General features: G+C 43.7%; 1 protein-coding gene across 3 annotated transcripts; it reads left to right on the top strand.

Moving 5' to 3' along the window:
- Positions 1 to 203: 203 nt before the first annotated feature.
- Positions 204 to 21,092, top strand: LOC115568766 (uncharacterized). 3 transcript variants are annotated; one of them, XM_030396345.1, is made up of 10 exons: positions 204 to 286; positions 390 to 433; positions 1,365 to 1,513; positions 16,875 to 17,013; positions 17,237 to 17,412; positions 17,510 to 17,812; positions 17,953 to 18,098; positions 18,183 to 18,251; positions 18,624 to 18,740; positions 18,888 to 21,092. In XM_030396345.1, exons 5-10 carry the CDS (start codon positions 17,301 to 17,303, stop codon positions 19,065 to 19,067), a joined length of 927 nt encoding a protein of 308 aa, XP_030252205.1. In that variant the 5' UTR covers positions 204 to 286; positions 390 to 433; positions 1,365 to 1,513; positions 16,875 to 17,013; positions 17,237 to 17,300; the 3' UTR covers positions 19,068 to 21,092. The 3 variants fall into 3 exon arrangements, with proteins under 3 accessions (XP_030252205.1, XP_030252204.1, XP_030252203.1); XM_030396344.1 differs by having other exon boundaries at positions 17,143 to 17,412; XM_030396343.1 differs by lacking the exons at positions 204 to 286; positions 390 to 433 and having other exon boundaries at positions 1,159 to 1,513; positions 17,143 to 17,412.
- Positions 21,093 to 21,512: the final 420 nt, after the last annotated feature.

Here is a 21,512-nt window from a genome sequence, read left to right as displayed (position 1 = left end):
CGGTTCCACAAAATCTAGATAGAAAAACAATTTTTCATTTTTTCCTTATGTTACAGGAACGTTTATTTTATTCTCATATATTAACCCCCAATATTTATCCTGGAGCCTTAACACACTCACCTGTGTCGGGGACCAGCACCGGTCACCCTGTGTATGCGCGGTTTGCTCGCATGTGGCGCAGTTGTGACGCACACAGCGTCTGAACGAAGCCTCGCCCAGTGGATTCTTTCTGTCGTGGAGCGGAAACACACCAACTCGACCGAAACACAATGCGAATCAGTTTACAGTGAGTAGAAAAGCTCTTGTCTTTAAATGATATGCTCAGTGTTCAGTTTTGTCCGCTGTGTGTTCACAGGAACGGTGTTAGAAAACCTCTGCTCTCTCTGCAGGATATGTTACTGCTGTTGTTGACCGCCTCCATGCGCTTTAATTGGTGAGTGAGTGCATAACTTCACAGAAGAGATGCGACCACAGGCTACAGGTTTTAAATGTTTAACGTGTCACTTTTCTACTTTTCTGTTGACTGTGTTCATTAGAATACGCCAGTTATGTCAACTGTGTAATTAAAAGCTGTGTGTTACAGCAACTCCAGTGTTGAGGATGTTTTAAGTAGCTACTATGTGCAAAGGAAAAGCTATTTATGCGGGGCTACTGAATTAACTTGGCCGTCATATCATCTCGAATTAGTTAGCAGCAGCCACCACAGCCTCATTAAAGCTACATGTCATTAAAGCCTACATGGGGCATGCTCTTTACCTGGAGAGCTATTCATCAGTTTTATTTCAGCTTGAAAGTTTAGCCTACCTGACAAAGGCTGGATGACTAAAACATAGATGCTAGGAAGAGGAGGAACAGAAGAAATATTTTAAAAATGTACTCAAATGAATGATTATCAAACAGAATAGAAATGCTATGTAATCAAGATGGATCCTTGATTCATGTAAATGGGCACTGGGATACATTATGTGTGCACTTATACACTCATATAATCATATTATTCAGTTTGTTACAGCAAAGAAAATGACACGGCCCACCTCAGACTGGCAAACCGGGAAGCGGGAGAGGTAGAGGACAGGAGGAGGGGGAGAGGAGAAACGAGGGGAGGGAGTGTGAGAGGGAGTGGGTGGGGCGTAGGACAGGAAAGGAGGAGAGCGGGGTCTTGTGGTGCTACTGAGAGGGGGGTGGTCCAGGTGCAGGTGAGGCTGTCAGAAGAGATGGAGGAGGTCAAACGGTCGGAGCTCCTTTCTCCTCTCCACTGCTCCTCCGGGTCTTTTCGTGCCCTTGATGTTTCAGGAGATCTTCTGTGTGTGACTTGCCTCAATATTCCCTCTATCTATTTCTTCCTGACATGTTTCGGATTCAAGGTTCATCTGCCGGCGTTAGGAATGAGGAGATCTGTTATGGCAGATATATGAGTTTTCCGACTAGATATGCACCAGGTTTATTCCGTGGACAGCTGTACTTCACGCCGAGTGATGGGGGACCGAGGAAGCTACTGATGGATAACGGGGAGGTGAGCAGCTTTGCTACAACATCCCTGCACAGTAATGATGCGCGAGTCGACCCATAGCCCATGGGACCCACCAACTCATCTTATGAGAAAATAACCAGGGGTTGTTGGCAAGCGGGCAACGGCGGCAACGTCGTGTGCCAGGAGGATGTCTTTTGGAGAGATCACTGTTGGATGGTGCTTTAGCAAAAACGTGGATGGACTGTAGAGAATGATGTAATTAGGATGGGTGTCTCCCTGGAGTGTCGGTCAGAACACAGGACTCAAGGAATATGCAATCCAACTCTTTACTGGAGGCTTGAAACACAGCACAGCATAGCACACACTGGTACAGGAGTATTAATCTTTGCATTGACTTGTGATTTGGCAGGAGTGTGGTCTGCAATTAAATAAACAAGGAATAAATAATATTCATCTTATTATCACAAATAAATTACATAAAGTTCCAAATCAGTTGCATTAGTATAATGAGGTTAACAGGCCTCATAACAGTGCAACTTTACCTCTAAATTAGGTTTTCTATGTAGAAAAATAGTGCAATGCCGCCACCTAGTGGTCGCATACAGTCACTCTCTGGAATATTCTAAGAACGTGGTTACACACATTAAACACTCGACAATTACGTAATTACTCTAACCAACATAATGTCCACAAACTAATACGATATAGATGTAAACTTAGTAATATCTAAAGGATACAGACAGAGTAAATACAAAATATGCAAAGTGAAAGTAAACAAACTTAAGCCTAATCTCCATTACGTCTTTGTTCAAACTTTAAACATGTTTCAATGACGTTTTAACATAACTGTCTAACAGGTATTAACATATATTACGTTACAAACAAGTAACATGCAGGATTGAATTATAACTCACTTTAGGGTCAATCACGCACACGTAACGTCATCACACAATGTCTTGCTCTCACTCCGCTGCTGCATGTCGCTTCTCTCACTCCGCTGCTGCATGTCACTTCGCCAGCCTGCAGGAAGTACTCACAGGCGCATGCGCGCAGGAGCGGCCTTTCTAACAATGCCGCCCCCAAATTTGGGTCTAAATTTGTCCCATATAAAGGCCGCTCTAAAGTCATTCAGGGTCATCAGGGTCATCCTCTGGGTCTTGAATCTCTGGCAGCACTATCAGGCGGGTGATGGGTCTAGTATAAACACGGTCCTTTACCTGCACCTCAGCAGTCCTCACCCGTCCATCAGTGCCAGGAAAGACTTTGGTCACCTTGCCCATCTGCCACAATGACCGTGGTAGCTGGGGGTCAATGAGCAACACCACCATGCCGACTTGGACATCTGGAGAAGGATTCTGCCATTTCCCTCTGGTCTGTAGTCCAAGCAGGTAATGTTTGACAAACGTGGACCAAAACCTCTCTGCCAATACCTGGGAATGTCTCCATCTCCTCTTGCTCAGCAGCTCAGATTCTGGATAAACAACTGGGGGTAAGGAGCCATCCGGCCGCCCCAACAGAAGGCAATTGGGGGTCACTGGATCTGGATCTGCTAGGTTTGCGGAAACATACCCGAGGGGTTTGGAGTTCAATATGGCTTCAATCTCTGTGAGGACGGTCATGAGGACTTCTTCTGTGACTGTCTCTGAGCCCAGGGTGGAGTAAAGGGCTGCCTTAACTGAGCGGATTTCTCGCTCCCATACTCCACCAAAATGGGGAGCCGCTGGGGGGTTGTAATGGAAACTAATCTGCTGCTTGGCCAGGAGTTGTTGTAGTTCAGGACTTAGTTGATTGTAGGCCTCTCTTAGTTCTGTCTCTCCTCCACAGAAATTCGTGCCTTGATCAGAATACAATTCGGCAGGCTGGCCACGTCGTGCAATGAACCTTCTAAGAGCCATGAGGAAGGCATCACTGTCAATAGATGTCAGGATCTCTAGATGCACGGCTCTAGTGGTTAGGCATTTGAATAGAAGGCCCCACCTTTTCTCATTCCGGCGCCCCACCTTGATCAGGAGAGGGCGGAAGCAGTCCATTCCAGCTGAATAAAAGGCCGGTTTGAACAGCCTGAGACGAGGTGGTGGTAGGTCCATCATTTTCTGACAGGCTGGTTTAGATCTCCATTTACGACAATCTAGGCATGTCCGCTGGTGCCTACGTACTGCCTCTCTTCCTCTAAGGATCCAGAATTTTCGGCGAAGTTCAGCAAACACTCGCTCTGGTCCTGGATGACATAGCCGAGCATCATAATCCTTTATGAGTAGACGGGTGGTCTGATGGCTGGGGTCCAGGACTATAGGGTGAACTGTGTCTGCATCAAAATGCTCAAGTCGTCTCAACCGTCCTCCAACACGGATGGGTGGTACTATCAAACTCAGGAGAAAGGCAGAGCAATCGACTGCTAGAAGGCACTAGTTTACCTGATTTCAGGATCTGATAGTCTTCAGGAAAGCAATCTATCTGGACCCTCCTCAGCACTAGAAGTTCCGCTTCTTGAAATGTATTGGCAGGAGGATGACCAGTCAGACTAGCCGCCCCATGAAGCTCCTCAGCTACTGCTTGTAGCAATTCTTGCCAGCTGGTGCACTTGACTCCATCTGTCACAGGCGGTAATGTGATGGTTAGTCCACAGACGGCAGTTTTCCTCAACTCTGTTATCGTCAACAGGTGTCTCTGAGGGGTTGGAAGGCCATTCATTGGGAGGTTGCAGTAGAAATTGTGGTCCGTGGATCCACCGGTTCGGTCTGTTCAGCTCTTTCAGGTTCTTTCCTCTGGTGAGATCATCTGCAGGATTTCTTGCAGAGTCTACATACCTCCAGGATTCCAGGTTGGTTAGCTCTTGAATCTCTGCCACTCTAGTACCCACAAATACCTTGAAGTGGCAGGACTCAGAGCGCAGCCAATGGAGGACTGTTGTGGAGTCTGTCCAGTGGGTGACTTCTTGGATTGGCAGAGTGAGTTCATTCACGAGGAGTTTTGCCAGCTGGGCTCCTGTTAGAGCCGCGCAGAGCTCCAACCGTGGCATTGAGTGTTGCTTCCTTGGGGCCACACGCGATCTTGCCAGGAGAAAGGCTAGATGTACATTGCCGTCTGGGTCTATGGACTGAAGGTAAGCTACAGACCATATGCTTTCTCAGAAGCATTTGCGAAAACATGGATGTTATGAGTCACCTGAGCATTGTCTAATGCAGATGGCATGTAGCACCTAGGTAACACCACTTCAGGTAAGTACTTGAGTTCTGATTCCCATTCCATCCAGGCCTGTAGGAGGTATTCAGGGAGCATAGGGTCGTCCCAGTCTCGGTGCTTATACCAAAGCTGTTGGACGATCACCTTTGCTCTGGTGGTAAAGGGTAGGAGGACTCCAAGAGGATCATATTGCGTGGCCAGCACCCGGTAGATGTTCCTCATTGTAGGAGCACTGTATGACACCGGTCTGTGTTTGAATCCTAAGGTGTCAGTTAAGGCTGGGCGATATGGACTAATAGTCATATCCCGATATATTTAGGCTGAATATCGATATACGATATATATCCCGATATTTTTATGCAAAGTGACAGCAAATGTTCTGTCAAAATCAAAGCCAAATATGACATGTGGGTGGGAATTTCGTCATTTTAGGGGCAAGTCCATTTGGCCTTCACTTTTTTTTTTTGTCAGGGGCACCAAGGCCACATGACAGGGCACAAAGACCACTGAGTAAAATGTGTTGATTTACCTTTCAGACTGATACCATAACATCCTAATTTATAATAAGACATGGATTATGTATTAAAACATTTTTTAAATACCAAAATCAAGTTAATGTTACATTACAAAACAGTTTTTTTAAGTAGGGTTAGAGTGAGGTGAGTTTTGTGACACCACACTGAATATTAGTGTTACTGAATATTTCTCCCAAATAGAAATTCCCCAAAATTATGGCAACGCACATTTTTTCCAAACAAAAAAAAATTGTAGAATAACCAGCAGGAGACCACTGATGTGTGGAGTGATTTTGGTGACAATACACTCTGAATAATAGTGAAGTTATTGAATATTTTTCTGTTTCATATTTTTATTGATGTGTATACAAAGAGTAACAAAGGCACTTATATCGGGACACATTAGTGTCGGCTTTAAACATGTTTGCATACACCCTTTGGTTTTAGATTGACATATTTTTAAGAACAAACAACAATTACAGAAAAATACAACCGAATAGACAGCAGACCTACAGTGAAAAAGTGTTTAGACCTAGTCTGTATAGTGATTCAACGAAGCACATAAACATAAAAAATGAGATGAGTAAATAATAAAAAAGAAGGAAAGAAAAGAGGAGGAAAGAGAGAAAAGAGAGGGAAAAAAAGGGGAGTGTGTATGGGGGGAATTACATTGTCGCAAAAAAATTCATGAACGATTGCCATTTATTGTAGAATTTTTTCAAGTTTCCCCTTCTTGAATATCTAATTTTCTCAACTTTTAAAAAGGACATAGCCTCTTTAATCCATTGTGTACTGGAAGGAGCTGTTGTGGATTTCCAGTTAAGAAGGAGGTGGCGCTTAGCAATCAAGGAGGTAAAAGCTATTACTTCCAATTCTTTAGTAGAGTATTGAGTATACTCTTCCGGAAGACCAAAAATACCAATGTGCGGTGAGGTGTGAAAAGTCTTTGAGAATACCTTAGACATGGTGTTAAAATAGATTTGCCAAAAGTTCGACAGAGCTGGACAGGAGAAAAACATATGCGTAAGATTGCAGGGTGAGCCTTCACATCTGTCACAGACATCTGCCGTATTTGGAAAAATCTGTGCCAACCTTGTCTTCGAATAATGACACCTAAATACAACTTTAAACTGCATCAAGGTCAAACGGGCACAAATAGAGGTTTTATGAATGACCTGCAGTGCAGATTCCCACCAATGTTCATCAAAAATCAATCCTAATTCACGTTCCCAAGTCTCTTTTGTGTTAGTGATCAAACGATCATCATATAACTGAATAGAACTGTATATTCTTGAGATTAAAGACCCCTGTGAAATGTTAAATTGTAAAAGATCAGCCCATGGCTGCTTAGGTGGAAGGTTGGGGAAGTTGGAGAATAAGGATTTTGCACAGTTCCTCACCTGGAAATATCTAAAAAGATGAGAGGGTGGAAGACTGAATTTAGTAACCAGTTCTGCGAAAGAGCAAAAGACCCCTTCCTGATAGAAATCCTTAAAACATTTCAAACCCTTATCTTGCCATAAGGAAAAAGTGGTATCGGTAAAGGTGGGCTTAAACACAAGATTTTTTAACAGTGGGGCTAAAACCGTGGGAGCAGTAAATTTAAACTGTTTCCTGAATTGAAACCATATCCTAAGCGTAGCGTTAACCACAGGGTTGCAGGTAAGGCCAGAGGGGTTCGCAGCGACCGGGCCAGTTAATAAAGCAGAAAGAGAAGCTGGGGGGCACGACTGTGCTTCCAGGTGATACCAAAGTATATCAGTTGATTTGAACCAGAATATAATTTTAGTTATGTTTGCGGCCCAGTAATAGAATTGAAAATTTGGCAGAGAGAGGCCGCCATAGAACTTACAATTCTGAAGTAGTTTTTGTCTAACTCTAGGTGTTTTGCCATTCCACAAAAAATTACAAATAATCGAGTCTACCGTTTTAAAAAAACTTTTGGGTAAAAATATAGGCAGGCATTGAAACAGAAAAAGAAACTTTGGCAAAACATTCATCTTAACAGAATTTATTCTTCCAATCAAAGAGAGGGGGAGGGAACTCCACCTTTGAAAGTCTGCCTTAATCTCAGCTAAAAGGGGAGAGAAATTTTCAGAGTAAAGAGACTTAAAAGATCTGGCTATGTTAACCCCAAGATACCTAAATCCCGAAGGACTCAATTTGAAAGGGATGTCCGACTGGGAGATCTGCATCACTAGTTTATTAACAGGATAACATTCACTCTTGGCAACGTTAACTTTATACCCTGAGAAGCGGCCGAATCTACGAAAGAATGAAACAATGGCGGGGCAGGCTCTTACTGGATTTACAACATATAGCAACAAATCATCGGCATATAACGACAGTTTCAACTCTGTATGAGTCCTGGTGATGCCATTAAAAGTGGGAGAGGTCCTCAAGTATATAGACAAAGGCTCTATTGCGAGTGCAAACAAGAGGGGAGACAGGGGACAGCCCTGTCTACAACCTCTGTTTAGAGAAAAAAAGCCGGACTGAATGTTATTGGTAATGATACTGGCACAAGGGAGTGTGTAAAGAAGGCGTAACCATGATATAAAACTTTCACCAAATCCGAATTTAGCTAAGACTGCAAACAAATAATTCCATTCAACTCGATCGAACGCTTTTTCAGCATCGATCGATATCACTACTTCAGGTATAGATGTTGTTTCTTTTGAATAAATTACATTTAACAAAGTACGAACATTATAATAGAGCTGACGCCCCTTTTTAAAGCCAGTCTGTTCCCTAGAAATGATTATTGGAAGAACCTTTTCAAGTCGGCGAGCCAAGGCCTTTGCAAGAATCTTTGTATCAACATTCATTAAAGATATTGGTCTATAGGAGGTACAAAGATCAGCATCTTTGTCCTTTTTTAAAAGAACACTAATAGAGGCCTGTCTCAATGTGGGAGGGAGAGAACCAAGAGACAAAGATTCAACATAAACAGAATAAAGTAATGGGATAAGTTTAGCCTGAAAAGCTTTAAAAAATTCGACCGGAAACCCGTCAGGCCCCGGGGCTTTATTATTTTGCATATTTTGTAAAGCTGAGTTTAATTCTTGAGTAGTCAGATCAGAGTCTAATTGATTAACCAATTCTGGATTTATGGAAGGAAATTGAAGTTCATCCAAGAACGTGTGCATATCTGCCGGATCTGACAAAAATTCAGACTTGTACAGGGACTCATAAAAAGATGAAAAGACAGAGTTAATAACAACCGGGTCCTCCTGCAATACTCCTGAACCATCCTTAATGCGGGTTATTAGACGTGAGGCTGTTTGACGACGCAACTGGTGAGCTAACAACCTACCGGACTTGTCACCATGTTCGTAGTATTTGGAACGGGAGTGAAGTAACAGGCGCTCTGCCTCATTAGTTGTGATAAGATCCAGCTCAGTTTGCAGGGCTACACAACGCTTTGAAAGATCGTCAGATGGGGCGGCCGCAAGCTGTTGGTCTACTGATTCCAAATCAGATGAAAGCTTCTGAATAGTTGACATCCTCAGTTTTCTTATGTGTGCAGAGTATGAAATGATCTGACCTCGCAAATATGCTTTTAAGGACTCCCACAGTAGCGCCTTAGAGATAGGTTCCGTATCAGATTGATTAAGAGCAATAAAATCGTCTATTGCACTTGAAATAGAAATTTGTCATCTGATAAAAGTGAGGTGTTAAGTCGCCAATGGGTGGGATAGCGAGGTCCGGGGGAGATCTGAACATCTATGGACACTGGTGAGTGATCTGAAACAATAATAGGGTGATACGAAACATTTGTCACTTTTGGCATAAGTTTAGCGTCTACAAAAAAATAATCTATACGAGAAAAAGTCTGGTGTACATGCGAATAAAAAGAGTATTGTCTACTGTTTGGGTTACGGAATCTCCAGGGGTCAACACAACCATTACTGGACATAAAATTGCAAAGGGCCTTAGCCATTAGTGAATGGGTTGAGCCAGGTTTAGAACGGTCTAATTTAGGATCAATAGCACAGTTCATGTCCCCTCCAAAAATCAAAAAACAGTCATTCAGAGAAGGTAAGTTTTCAAACAACTTGTTCATAAAACCAGGATTATCAAAATTTGGTGCATATACATTAACTAATAGGATAGGCACCCTAAATAGAGTACCGAAAACTATCAGGTATCTGCCGTCTTTGTCAGAAATAATATTAGTCAGGGTGAATGGGACACATTTACCTATCAAGATGGCAACTCCCCTGGCCTTTGAGTTAAAACTAGAATGGAATGCCTCAGCAACCCAGGGAAGCTTCAGTCTAACTTGATCTTTGTTCCTCATGTGGGTCTCCTGCAAAAACACAATGTCAGGTTTCAAACGCTTTAAATGGGAGAACACCCTACACCGCTTAATAGCACCCCCTAAACCTTTAATATTCCAACTGATAAATCTTACATTCGAGCTTGAGACATTAGCCATGTCAAGTGCGAATTAAAATAGGAAGCGACCAGGATCCCAGCCCCATACCACAGAAACAAGGGGAAAAAATGGAAGAGAGAAAGAGAGAGAAACAAAAAACAAACAAACAAACAAAAAACAAACAAAAGAGGGCCTGCAAAAGCTAACTCAGCTAACACACCCAAAATCCCACAGCCTCCCCCCAGAGCACCTACCACTATCCCATCCCCAAACGATAGGATACCAGTGCTAACTCCACAAGGAGTCATAAACCAAAAGAATAGACTCAAGGCTTTGGACCAAACAGCCATTTTCACCACGCTCCAACTTGGCTGGAGCTCCCGCGAATATTAAAAATTATATAAATATATAACTAAAGACAGGGCCGGAATGTTAACAACACAGAACTCAGATCAATCTAAGAAACCTGCACATAAGCATATTGACTTCCTTTTAGAACAGGGTAAGTTATGGTTCCATTTATATCAAAATCAACAGAACATATCTACAGTAATAGTATAATATTATCAATATAAACTATTTCGTAGACAGTGCTGATAAAAAAATAAAAAATAAAAGCATTTCAGCACCACTTTCTTAAGTAACATAACTGCAGTGGCACATACACTCAGACCTGTTTCAACAAGTTTGCAGTAACAAACCCAAGTTTACTTGAGTGTTTTCACAAAAGCTGCAGCTTCGTCAGGTGATGTAAATTCCTTCGTGACATCCCCTCTGGTGATTCGGAGGCGGGCTGGGTGTAGCAGCCCAAACCTTATGTCGGGAATGTCCCTGAGCTGGCGTCGGATGATGTTGAAGGCTGCGCGAGCTTTAGCCGTCCGCGCCGTGAGATCCGGGAAGATGGAGATAGTTGAATCCTTCACCTTGATCCCTCGCTGGGCTCTGGCACGTCGTAGGATATCAACACAGTCTGCATAATAGTGTAGACGTGCTATTATGGGACGGGGACGTTCGCCGGGTTTCGGCCTGGGCTGTAGGGATCGATGCGCGCGGTCCACAACCGGCTCTTTTCCCAAGCCCAGAGCATCTTTCAGCAGGGTGGAAACTGTGGTCGCGTCGACCGTGCCGTGTTCCTCGGGTAGTCCTATTATCCTGATGTTATTACGGCGAGACCTCGCCTCCAGGTCTTCACATCTACTGTCAAGAGTAACAAGTTGTGCCGAAAGTTTGTCCATTTTACTTTTGAGTGAAACCACATCATCAGTGCATGTCGACAGGGGGCCCTCCATGTCATTCACAGTAACCTTTAGCACCTCCACTTCCGACCAGATAGCCGCCATGTCAGCTTTTAGCTCAGTCTTCACACTCTGCAGCTCGGACTTTATCTGAGTAAAGTTGTTTGTCAATGCCGTCTCTAATTCCGTCTTAAAAATGCCTACCATCTCTTCTCGAAGAGCAGCGAGCAGTTCAGCCTTAAAGTCCGCAGAAGCGATGCTCGGGACGGCAACAGTTTTCTCTGAAGTGGGCGCCTTAGCAACTGCACACCGCAGAGGGGTGGCCGGATCACTCCCCGACGGGGATGCAGCTGGGGGGACAGGCCTTGTTTGTGTTGCCGCTGGGTTGCTTGTATTTTTTGGTTTTGAAGGCATACCGGCATACAATGTAGATACAACGAGCCTGTGGAGTTGAAATGTACTAATAGAAAGTTCACAAAAAAGCCCTGGCGTTCAATTGAGAAAGTTTCGCGGGAGCTCCCGCAAGCACGTCTTACTCCATTAGTCGCTAAGCCGGAAGTCCTTATTGAATATTTTTTGTAGTTTCTCTTTTCAGTGTTGCACTTTGTAGACGGTCCCTGCGCCCTCGTCTCACAGACGGCTGATCATACAGACCAGAGTTAATGTCCAGACGCTCGTTTTGATTAACATACGGTTGTAGCTCGTTGTCTTCCTCACTACTGTAGGAAAGAGCCGTCAGTTGTGTTTTAACAAGGTTTCACTTATGAGTTATTGATCCGGGAAGTTCGAATCTGTAAATATATTTCCAACTTTACCGGAGTAAATCCTACCACATAAGTCAGTTGCGTATCATGTCAAACCGGCTGCGCTCGCTCGCTGTGCTGTAAGTTTCGTTCTTCTGTTTTGAGACGCTGCTGCTGTTTGAAAGGCTTTCACGTGAGATCATCGTGATGATGAGACTCCACCTGCGCGAACCGCGGACTCACTGAAGTTACTGTGAGTGACTACTGTGCACTCAGGTGGCTGTAATTAAAGGCAAGCTCGCTACGCTGACCGGTGGCCGTGCGATGATATTTTTTCACGGGGTATCAAGGCCAAAGTGTGGGGGCAACGGCGGCCACCAAAGTGTTTGTTGAAGAGTGCCGGAGTGTCTGTTCCAGCCCCTCCCCTCTCTGTGCATGAAGGAGGAGGGGCGGGGGGAGCAGTGCAGAGAGCTCCGGGTCAGCGGTTTGCCCGGAGCAAGGATCACAGCGCAAATTTGAACTACATCGATGTATGCGATATGGTCTAATTCCATATCGCATTACAAAAATATATCGATATAAGTTTTATATCGATATATCGCCCAGCCCTAGTGTCAGTGTCACAAAACCAACTCAAGCCCAAAGTGGATTCTTTCGCTTCAGCTTTGTCTTGTGAGAGCCACAATTCCAGTTTGGCAGATCTGGCATCTGGTGGGAGGTGACTTACAACGTCTGGCTCGTTGCTGGCCCACTGCCTAATGTCGAATCCCCCAGATGATAGAATTTCTCTTAACTTGTTGAGTAGATGGCGTGCTTCCTGGATGCAAGTGAAGCTCTGGAGACAATTGTCTACATAAAAGCATTTCTCCACAGAGAATCTCACATCTTCTTCTGGTGTGCTGTGCAACGAGACATGTCTCTGCAGAGCAAAGGATGCACAACAAGGACTACAAGTGGTCCCGAAAGGGAGTACCTGCCAATCGTAAATCTCAGGGGGGTCATCTCTCCTAATGTCGCGCCAAAGAAAGCGTAGTAGTGGTTTGTCTTCAGGCAAGAGCAGTACCTGGTGAAACATACCACGTATGTCTCCACTGATGGCCACGCTGTGCTCCCTGAAGCGAAGGAGAACACCCAGGAGTGAAGGGCTCAAAGCTGGACCAGGCAGTAAACACTCATTGATGTTGAGACCTTTGTATCTGAAGGAGCAGTTGAATACTATTCGGTCTTTACCATTGTGGTTGGTCATGAAGTGGGGAATGTACCAACTTTCTCCAGTGGGCGTGGTCTCAGAGGGCAGTTTAGCCACAGCATTGGCAATGACTAGCTTCTTGACCTCTGCATTGTATGAGGCTGCCTTGTCAGGGTCTTTTGCGAGACGTCTTTCCATGCTCCGGAGGCTAGGCAAGACGGCTTCCTTAGGGGCCTGGAAACAGGGAAAGTCCTTTCTGCGCAACAGGGGTTTGGCGTAACGAAGGACTCCATTCACCTCTACTCTGGTTGTCTTGGCCTCCAGAGTGCTGATGGCTTCCTGATCCTCCCTTGATCTTGTGACCTGTTTCTCACAGCTATATGGTAAGATGTCGAGTTGCCACAGTCGTTCTACATCTCTTTTCAGCTCTAGCTCCGCAGGACTGAGGGAAAGGTGAAGGCACTCTTTTGGTCGGAGCTGAGTCTGAAGGATTCTAGCAGGTCCCTGTAGCACCCATCCAAGTCGGGTCTTTATGGCAGCTGGTCCATCCAGTGGTCCCAGGCGGACTGGTGTGATGGGTGTTATCAAATGGGAGTGATCAGCACCAATGAGTAGTAAAGGAGGTACCTGTTCGAAGGGCTGTAGGGGTAGGTCTTTCAGGTGCTTATACTTACTCAGGAGGGTGGCAGGATAGGACTGGTCAGCTAGTCCAAGGCGTTCAGCTGTGAATGCTGCTTTGATCTGGAAGATCTTCTGTGGCTGGCTAGCAGGAGATAACTGGAAGGAAACAGAGGAGCCACTGATGGTCTGGACATCTTGGCGGATCGTTCTCAGTGCTAAACTCTCATCTGTGCCTTGGATGCCCAGCTTGAGAGCAGCAGCGGCAAGCAAGATGGTCCGCTCTGATCCATCATCCAGCACTGCATAGGTATCAACAGTCTTCCCCTGATAGTGAATCAGAACTCTAACGACCTTCAGGAGAACACGTCTGCAGTCTGTAGGCTGGTCCAGGTATAAAGTTTCAGTGGTCAAAGTCGGTCTAGCTGATTCCTCCTTCATGATGGTTCTTTGGAGTTGACTTCATGTAAGATTTGGAGATGCTTGCCCCTGCAGATGCTACATGGTTTCTTCAGCGTGCACTGCGCAGCTCGATGTGTGCGTGCACACCTCCAACATCAATGATTAGTCCGAATCCAATCTGTTATCTGATCCTTATTGAAGGCCTTGAAGGTGGTGCATTGGCTTAGGTAATGATCATCCTTGTTACAATAAGGACAGAAGGCCTTTAATGTGGCATTCTTCTGAGGTGACTGAGCTGACTTGGACGAGGACGATTCAGGTGTCTGGTTTGCTGATACTTCCTTAGCTCCATGTAGTACTGTAGTAGAGCGGGCTGGTGGTTTCCCTTCTCGCTTGCGGTTTAGCTGTTGCCCTTGCTTCTGTCCCTTGTTGCTGATCTGTGACTCTGTACCTTGACACCTCATAATGGAGCCATTCTGACAGGTCTATGAGGGTGTAAACAGTTCCAGGACGGCGACCCATCTGACGGCGGAACTCTGACCTCATCTCAACTGGTAATTTACTCAAAAGTCGCTCAACATGTGACCCGCATCGTAGCTCTGCCTCACCTTCTGGGCCTAGAGTGTTTAGCATGCCAACAAGAGACCTAATCTGGAGGGCGAATCTCTCAAATGCTTCTATATCTCCTCTCCTCACCTCTGCTGAGTCCATCACACTGGCTATCTTCTTGAGAGCCAGCTTATGGGGCTGACCATATCTCTCATTTAGAGCAGCCATTGTGTCAGAATATGGAAATGGCGAGTTCAGAAAGGAGTCTGCTACTAGGCGAGCTTCTTCAAGCTTTAGATGATCCATGAGAATTTGGTATCTGAACAGCTCGGTGGCATCAGTAGGTAATAGGTTGTCAAGAGCAATCTTCAGACGAGTAAACTCACTGGGATCTTTCGTAACAAAGTCTGGTATTGTCGGCTTGGGACCCCGGTAGGTCTGTTCTTGGACTACTGGGTATGTGGGTTGTGGCAGTGGCGCTCCATAGTATGGCCTTTGATATTGAGGAGGATATAGTTGTGGAGCTACTTGAGGTGGCGGAGCATACATGGGTCTGGCTGGTGGCACTTGAGGCTGTGGATGCCAGCCATAGGACTGTGGCTGCGGCTGAACAGAAGGCTGGGGAGGAGGGGCATAGGGTGTACTAGTACGATTCAACACAGAGGCATCGTAGAAGGGCACGCTGTCTGTTTGCTGGATCATGGCTGGCTGTGGTTTACTGGGAGACGTAGAGGCAACCTGGTGTTTCATGATCTGCAACTCACTCAGCATTCTCCCTAGGAAGTCATACAGCACCTGGTCTCTGTCTGGATCCTCCTTGGTCGTCTGACTTAGAGGGTTAGGATGATAAGGTTGTTGACCAGTCCCTTGATTTAACTGTGGTGGGCAGTTGGTGCTGAGCTGTATAGGATACTGCTGTGACGCTGCAGTAGAGTATGTCATCTGATGTGGTTGACTGTCCCTGGTCCTTGAGGGCGAGCGAAGCAACATTGAGTCAGGTCTGGTCACAGGATGGACAGGATAGGGAGGTTGAATCTGAAACGGAGGTGGTGGAAACCCATACTGGCTGGCTGGCTCCTGTACTGGCTGCTGGGGCCATCTTTCCCACAGTCGGTGGTAAGGGGATGACGGTGGTTGACCTCTAGGCGGTAAGGGTGGACTTAAAGGACCAGATGCATGTTGATCCATATTCTGTTTACTCACATGACAAAGTCCTTCCTCAAAGGATGCAGTCAGTGCTGCCATAGGATCTATGCCACTTTGGCTCACTGGGCTTCCTGCTCTGGTAGAAGATTGGGTCTCCCCTGGTGCTCCTTCCTCCCATATGTGCTGTACCCTCTCCTCAATACCCTGTGCTTGCTGCTGTGCTGTGTGAGGAACTAATGGCTGGAAGGCATGTCTTCCACTGGCACTCAGATCATAGTCTTGAAGATAGGCAGGTAGCTGGATCTGGCGCCGTGGCTTAACAGCTTCTTGCTGGGATGGAAACGGCTGCATATTGTCAGGACACTCTTCAATCCAGAGCTAACACCATATCCGGCTCGAAGGACCTTTGTTGGATGGTGCTTTAGCAAAAACGTGGATGGACTGTAGAGAATGATGTAATTAGGATGGGTGTCTCCCTGGAGTGTCGGTCAGAACACAGGACTCAAGGAATATGCAATCCAACTCTTTACTGGAGGCTTGAAACACAGCACAGCATAGCACACACTGGTACAGGAGTATTAATCTTTGCATTGACTTGTGATTTGGCAGGAGTGTGGTCTGCAATTAAATAAACAAGGAATAAATAATATTCATCTTAATATCACAAATAAATTACATAAAGTTCCAAATCAGTTGCATTAGTATAATGAGGTTAACAGGCCTCATAACAGTGCAACTTTACCTCTAAATTAGGTTTTCTATGTAGAAAAATAGTGCAATGCCGCCACTTAGTGGTCGCATACAGTCACTCTCTGGAATATTCTAAGAACGTGGTTACACACATTAAACACTCGACAATTACATAATTACTCTAACCAACATAATGTCCACAAACTAATACGATATAGATGTAAACTTAGTAATATCTAAAGGATACAGACAGAGTAAATACAAAATATGCAAAGTGAAAGTAAACAAACTTAAGCCTAATCTCCAATACGTCTTTTTTCAAACTTGTTTCAATGACGTTTTAACATAACTGTCTAACAGGTATTAACATATATTACGTTACAAACAAGTAACATGCAGGATTGAATTATAACTCACTTTAGGGTCAATCACGCACACGTAACGTCATCACACAATGTCTTGCTCTCACTCCGCTGCTGCATGTCGCTTCTCTCACTCCGCTGCTGCATGTCACTTCGCCAGCCTGCAGGAAGTACTCACAGGCGCATGCGCGCAGGAGCGGCCTTTCTAACAATCACATAACTCTGTCATAACAGCCTGGGTGGGAGTGGGTATTAAAAACCCTTCCCCTCGCGTCACTACAGCGAAGCAAGATGAGGAATATGAGAATTCTCTGTTCTCTGTTCAAACAAACCAGGTTTTACATGGATGCAAAATCCACTTTGTCCTGTTTGCTTTGTCCACCAATTCAGTCAAAGGATCCACGCCTCATATTTCCCCCCGGCAGGGGACTCTTATTACAAGATCTGAAAGAGAGCGATAGTGGGACATACTCCGGATTTGATGTAAGGACAGAAAATGAAGACACAATCATCATACTGAGAGTTTTGGGTGAGAACGTGACACTTATCAGCATATTTAATGGTTAAATAAATCATTCATGTAAATATGTATTTATATTAGCTATATGCAGTATTCCTATAAGTTAACAGATATTCTTTCTTATATGTGGCTTTTCAGATTGTTCTGAAAAGAAAATAAAAACATTTGGAGAGACTTACACCCTTGATGTTTCTAGACGGGTTGAATACCTGGAGTTCACTCCCCTCCACACGAATCAGACAACGGTCCTGTGGAATCGCTCCAACTCTGAGGCTAGTAAGAGAGGCAGAGGGGGGATGACGTCTCGTGGCTGGGAGATCATCTGCCTCGCTCCAGCAGACAGCGGCCACTACAACTTCAGGAAAAAGGACAACTCTTTGCTGTCTAGGATAAGGCTCACAGTAGAAGGTGATGTTGGGAACTGGATAGGTCCTGCTTGTGAGGTTTTAGACTGCTGTGTATCTGATCAAATGTTCTTATACAATCTCCTCTTTATCACACACAGAGAGCTTAAAAGACTATGATGCAAAAGTGAACGAGCGGTTCCTCATCGAAGATTCATGTTTTCGGGGTGTCTCATGGACTGTGACCTTCACTATGAGGGGAACACAGGGAGGCGAAACGTTGATAAAAGCAGGCGAGGTGGTCGCAAAAAATGACTGGGTCACAACGTCTTTTACTTCGAGAATTTGGGTCCTAAATAATGGCATCGAGCTTGTTCCTGTGAGGGTTACAGACGTTGGAACCTATAAGTTCAGTGACCCGCAGGGCAACCTAGCCCATGTTGCAATGTTGACGGTCCACCCTGGTGAGCAACAACACATTTTATTCATACGTAAGGAAAAATGTATAAATAAACAATGACTTGACACCTAACTTATGACTTCTTCTTCTTCTTCTTCTTCTTTTTCTTCTTCTTCTTCTTCTTCTTCTTTTCTGCTCTTACAGAATTTACTCCCCCATATGTTCCTATTGCTATCGCTGGTGGGATTGTCTTAGCGGTGATTGTCTGCTCTTGCTGTGTGTGGAAGTGCTGTTGTAAAAAGGGCTCTCCTAAAAGGGACGAGTCAGTGCCTGTTGCTGTGTATTACCATGTAAGTACTTCAAATGAGCATTCAGGCCAACTGTTTATAATGTGTGTATTTGATTTTTACTTTAAATTCTCGTTCTGATTGCAGGATCCGGATCAACCTGCAGTGAATCCTCCCGCCTCTAGCCAACCGGCAGCTACCTCTATTGGGCTATCAGTAGGTGGTATTTAAAGATTTTTAAACTGTGAAGTGCTTCCTCAAGGGCACAGGGAGAGAAAGATGTGAGATAAAGCTACTGTATGGAGAGAGAAGTAGGTGCATGCAGATGTTTAGAAAACAGCGGGAAGTAGGTTATTGTGGTTTGTCCTGCTGAGTGGGCCCACTCGCCAACATGGTCATTGGGTTCAGCTGCAGCGGTGGTCGAGACTCACAGCTCATAGAGTCAAGCTAGGTACTGTACAGCAGCCTTCCTGGTGTCCTCACACACCATCTAACAGGCTGCAGCCTCCTTTTCTCTTGACTTGTTTGCATTAATCTTTTTTTTCACGGATTCTTTGATTTTTACTGCAAAATCCTTGTTCTATGCAGGATCAGGATCTACCTGCAGGCCAAAGTTACTCTGCTACCCCTCCTCCAGATTACTCGTATCAGCCAGTGAATCCTCCTACCTCTATACAACCTGCAGCTACCTCAGTTTGGCCTTCAGTAGGTGTTTAAGAGTCCCTGTCCTAAGACAGGTTTTTATTTATTTATTTATTTTTTTTTTACTTTTTTCATTCACTGAACTCACTGACACTGTTTCATCAACAACATGTTTTTCTGTTTTTGTTCGGTCTTTTTTTTTTCATCCAGGTTTCAGCTCCAGGAGGGCAGGGAGCCACTCCAGCTCCTTCACTCGGCTCTGATTGTCTCACCTCAGACCCTGACACAAAGTTTGAGCTGAAAGGACTGACCTTACCCTCTGCTCCCCCCCTTGGTTCAGACTCAGGTGTCAGTGATGTTTATACCTCTGATAAATTAAACTTTCTGTAAGGAGCAAACAAAAAAATGTTTTGTGGTACAAAGTTGAATTCTGAATGTTCCTTTGTTACGATCAGGAACACATTTGAGCAGTTGATTGCATTGTGTGAAACACACATTTAACATTTGTGGTAGGAAACGGACAGTTTAGATTGTAAGAAACAAGAAGTCATTCACACTATGTTGATCAAAAGTCTGAGGCCAGTACAGAATGATATATTTTTATATCCGTCAGCTCCTGATAATTCAAGATTGGTCATAAGATTGGTTGGACTGAGGGTGGAGCAGTGATATAAAATAGGTGAAAATACTTTCCTACAAATTATTAGGTTATTGGACAGTTTTTATATTTTAGCTCCCCACCCCCCTTTTTTTTCTCAGGTAGGAAAAGCAAAGCTTCCTCAGTATTGATGCTTATCGTTAAACTTCAGGTGTGTTCAAGAGCCATCTGCCTAATCAGGTTGACTGTATAATAGTGCTGCACAGTTAAAAAAATACAATAGCAATATCCATCAAAATAATCTCATTATCACTTTTTGACCATATCGTGCAGCCCCACTGTATAATATGGATTAGTACTGTGTAAATGTAGGTTATATATTGATGAGGGATGAGCTGAGTTTCAGCCAAACCTAGTACCCAGTACAGATAAAGGCCATAAGTATCATATGAGTAAATGTGTCATTATCTGTACATCAGCTGTGCTGTTCTGTGCTACTCACAGAGCATATGGCATATGTATCTGTTACCATAAAGCATTTTTTGCAGAAATTTTAAAGGAGATGTCCGACTTCACTTCAAAAATATCAATTTTTTGTTGTCACAAATGGCTGGAAATTGTACTTGGGTCTCCTTAAGAACAAAGATGTAGTCATATTTACAAATGTTGACAGCCCAGAGTTTATTCTTAGTATGAATAGTTATCATACTCTTGTGGGGAAAAACACTGATCTGAGGCCTTTCTGTAGATAGTTTTGTACTCTTGCTGGCTGAACAGATACAGATAATGGTGAATTTGGGCACCACTATGAATAATGTTACACCGAGGGTCCGTGCAGCAGATTATGCTTCTGCTACATTTCTTATATCAGGATGTATGTGTGTTTTTTATCATTGCATTTTAAGGATTTAAGATTTAAGGATTTTTTTTGTTTTTTTATGCTCTGTAAAATTGCTAGTTTTATCTAAATGATCAGTATCTTTGTGTGTGTCTGTATATCCTTTTTAAGTTTGAGGTTTTTGTTTTTTCATAAGCTCTTCTTGTGGCTGAAGGGAACTGTGCCGGTCATTTAGCCAAGAAGTGAATGTGTAATAGTGTCACTTGATAAAAAAATGTGCCTGCGATATACTTTGACATATCAAATTAAAGACGACGAAGCTGATTCTGGAGAGGGATAGTCTCAAGTCAAATACCAAAGCTTTGGGTTGGTATTTGGTCTGAATTCAACCCAAAGCACAGGTATTTGACTACCTGGGAACTCAACAGTCAACGATCTTTCTGCAGAATCATTCTCACCTTTAAATTTGAAATGGGATCTTTGCATGATAATACCATGATACCTCTAAAAGCCTGTTATGCTATAATAGAAACAAATACGCACAAAAGTCAAAGTAAGAATAGGCTCCTCTCTCAGCGTACATTATTGTTACATAAACAAGCGTGCATAATGCCATGTATTTACAATATAGACATTAATGTTTTATGTCTCACTTCATGTGGTGATTAAAGGAGCTAAATGCCTGCTCCCACATCAGCTTCTTGCTCTGAGTCATGTTTGAAAAATTCCGTTCATATCCAGGGTTTTATATGAAATTGTTTTGTATTGGTCTTCTGGCTGTTGTAAGTGTTGGAAAAAGGCGATGTCACATACTGTTTTTGGTGTTACACTACAATAACAACACTAAAATATTCATAATGATGGAAGTTGTTTTTATTTTTTATTTCCACCAAAAAAGAGAAAGGGAAAAGGCTTATTTATGTATTTATGAGTGACCAAATTTGTAAATAAAGTGGCCTTGGCGGGGGTATATGCTCTACTGCATGCCTTTTTTAGTTTATTGATTTGTTTGTATCAAGCAGTTTCTTATGTTGATAGACCTGTTATAACTTGTAGCTATACTTTTGTTAAAACTGCATTTTCAAATAGATTTTAAATTCCATTATTTATCTATGAAATTCATGAATGCATTTTTGAACAAAGTACTGACAGACTGTTGGATGCTGTTTTTTTTTTTGTTGTTGTAAATTTGTAAATCCCTTTTTTATTTGAGCTATTTATTGATGAATAAAAATTTCACTTCTTAATTTCGATTCATAATTCCTCTTTTTATTGCCCGTTAGAATATCAAATAATGATACTACTTTGGAAGTTGAAGTCCATACATTTATAGATTAATAAATTCATTTGTAAACTAATGTATTAATGCCTATATATCGTACAATTAGTTCAATGGTTT

This window comes from Sparus aurata, chromosome 18 (assembly GCF_900880675.1).
Source record: "Sparus aurata chromosome 18, fSpaAur1.1, whole genome shotgun sequence".
Lineage (NCBI taxonomy): Eukaryota > Metazoa > Chordata > Actinopteri > Spariformes > Sparidae > Sparus > Sparus aurata.
Note: the sequence above shows the minus strand (reverse complement) of the source record. Positions and strands in the feature narration are given on the sequence as shown.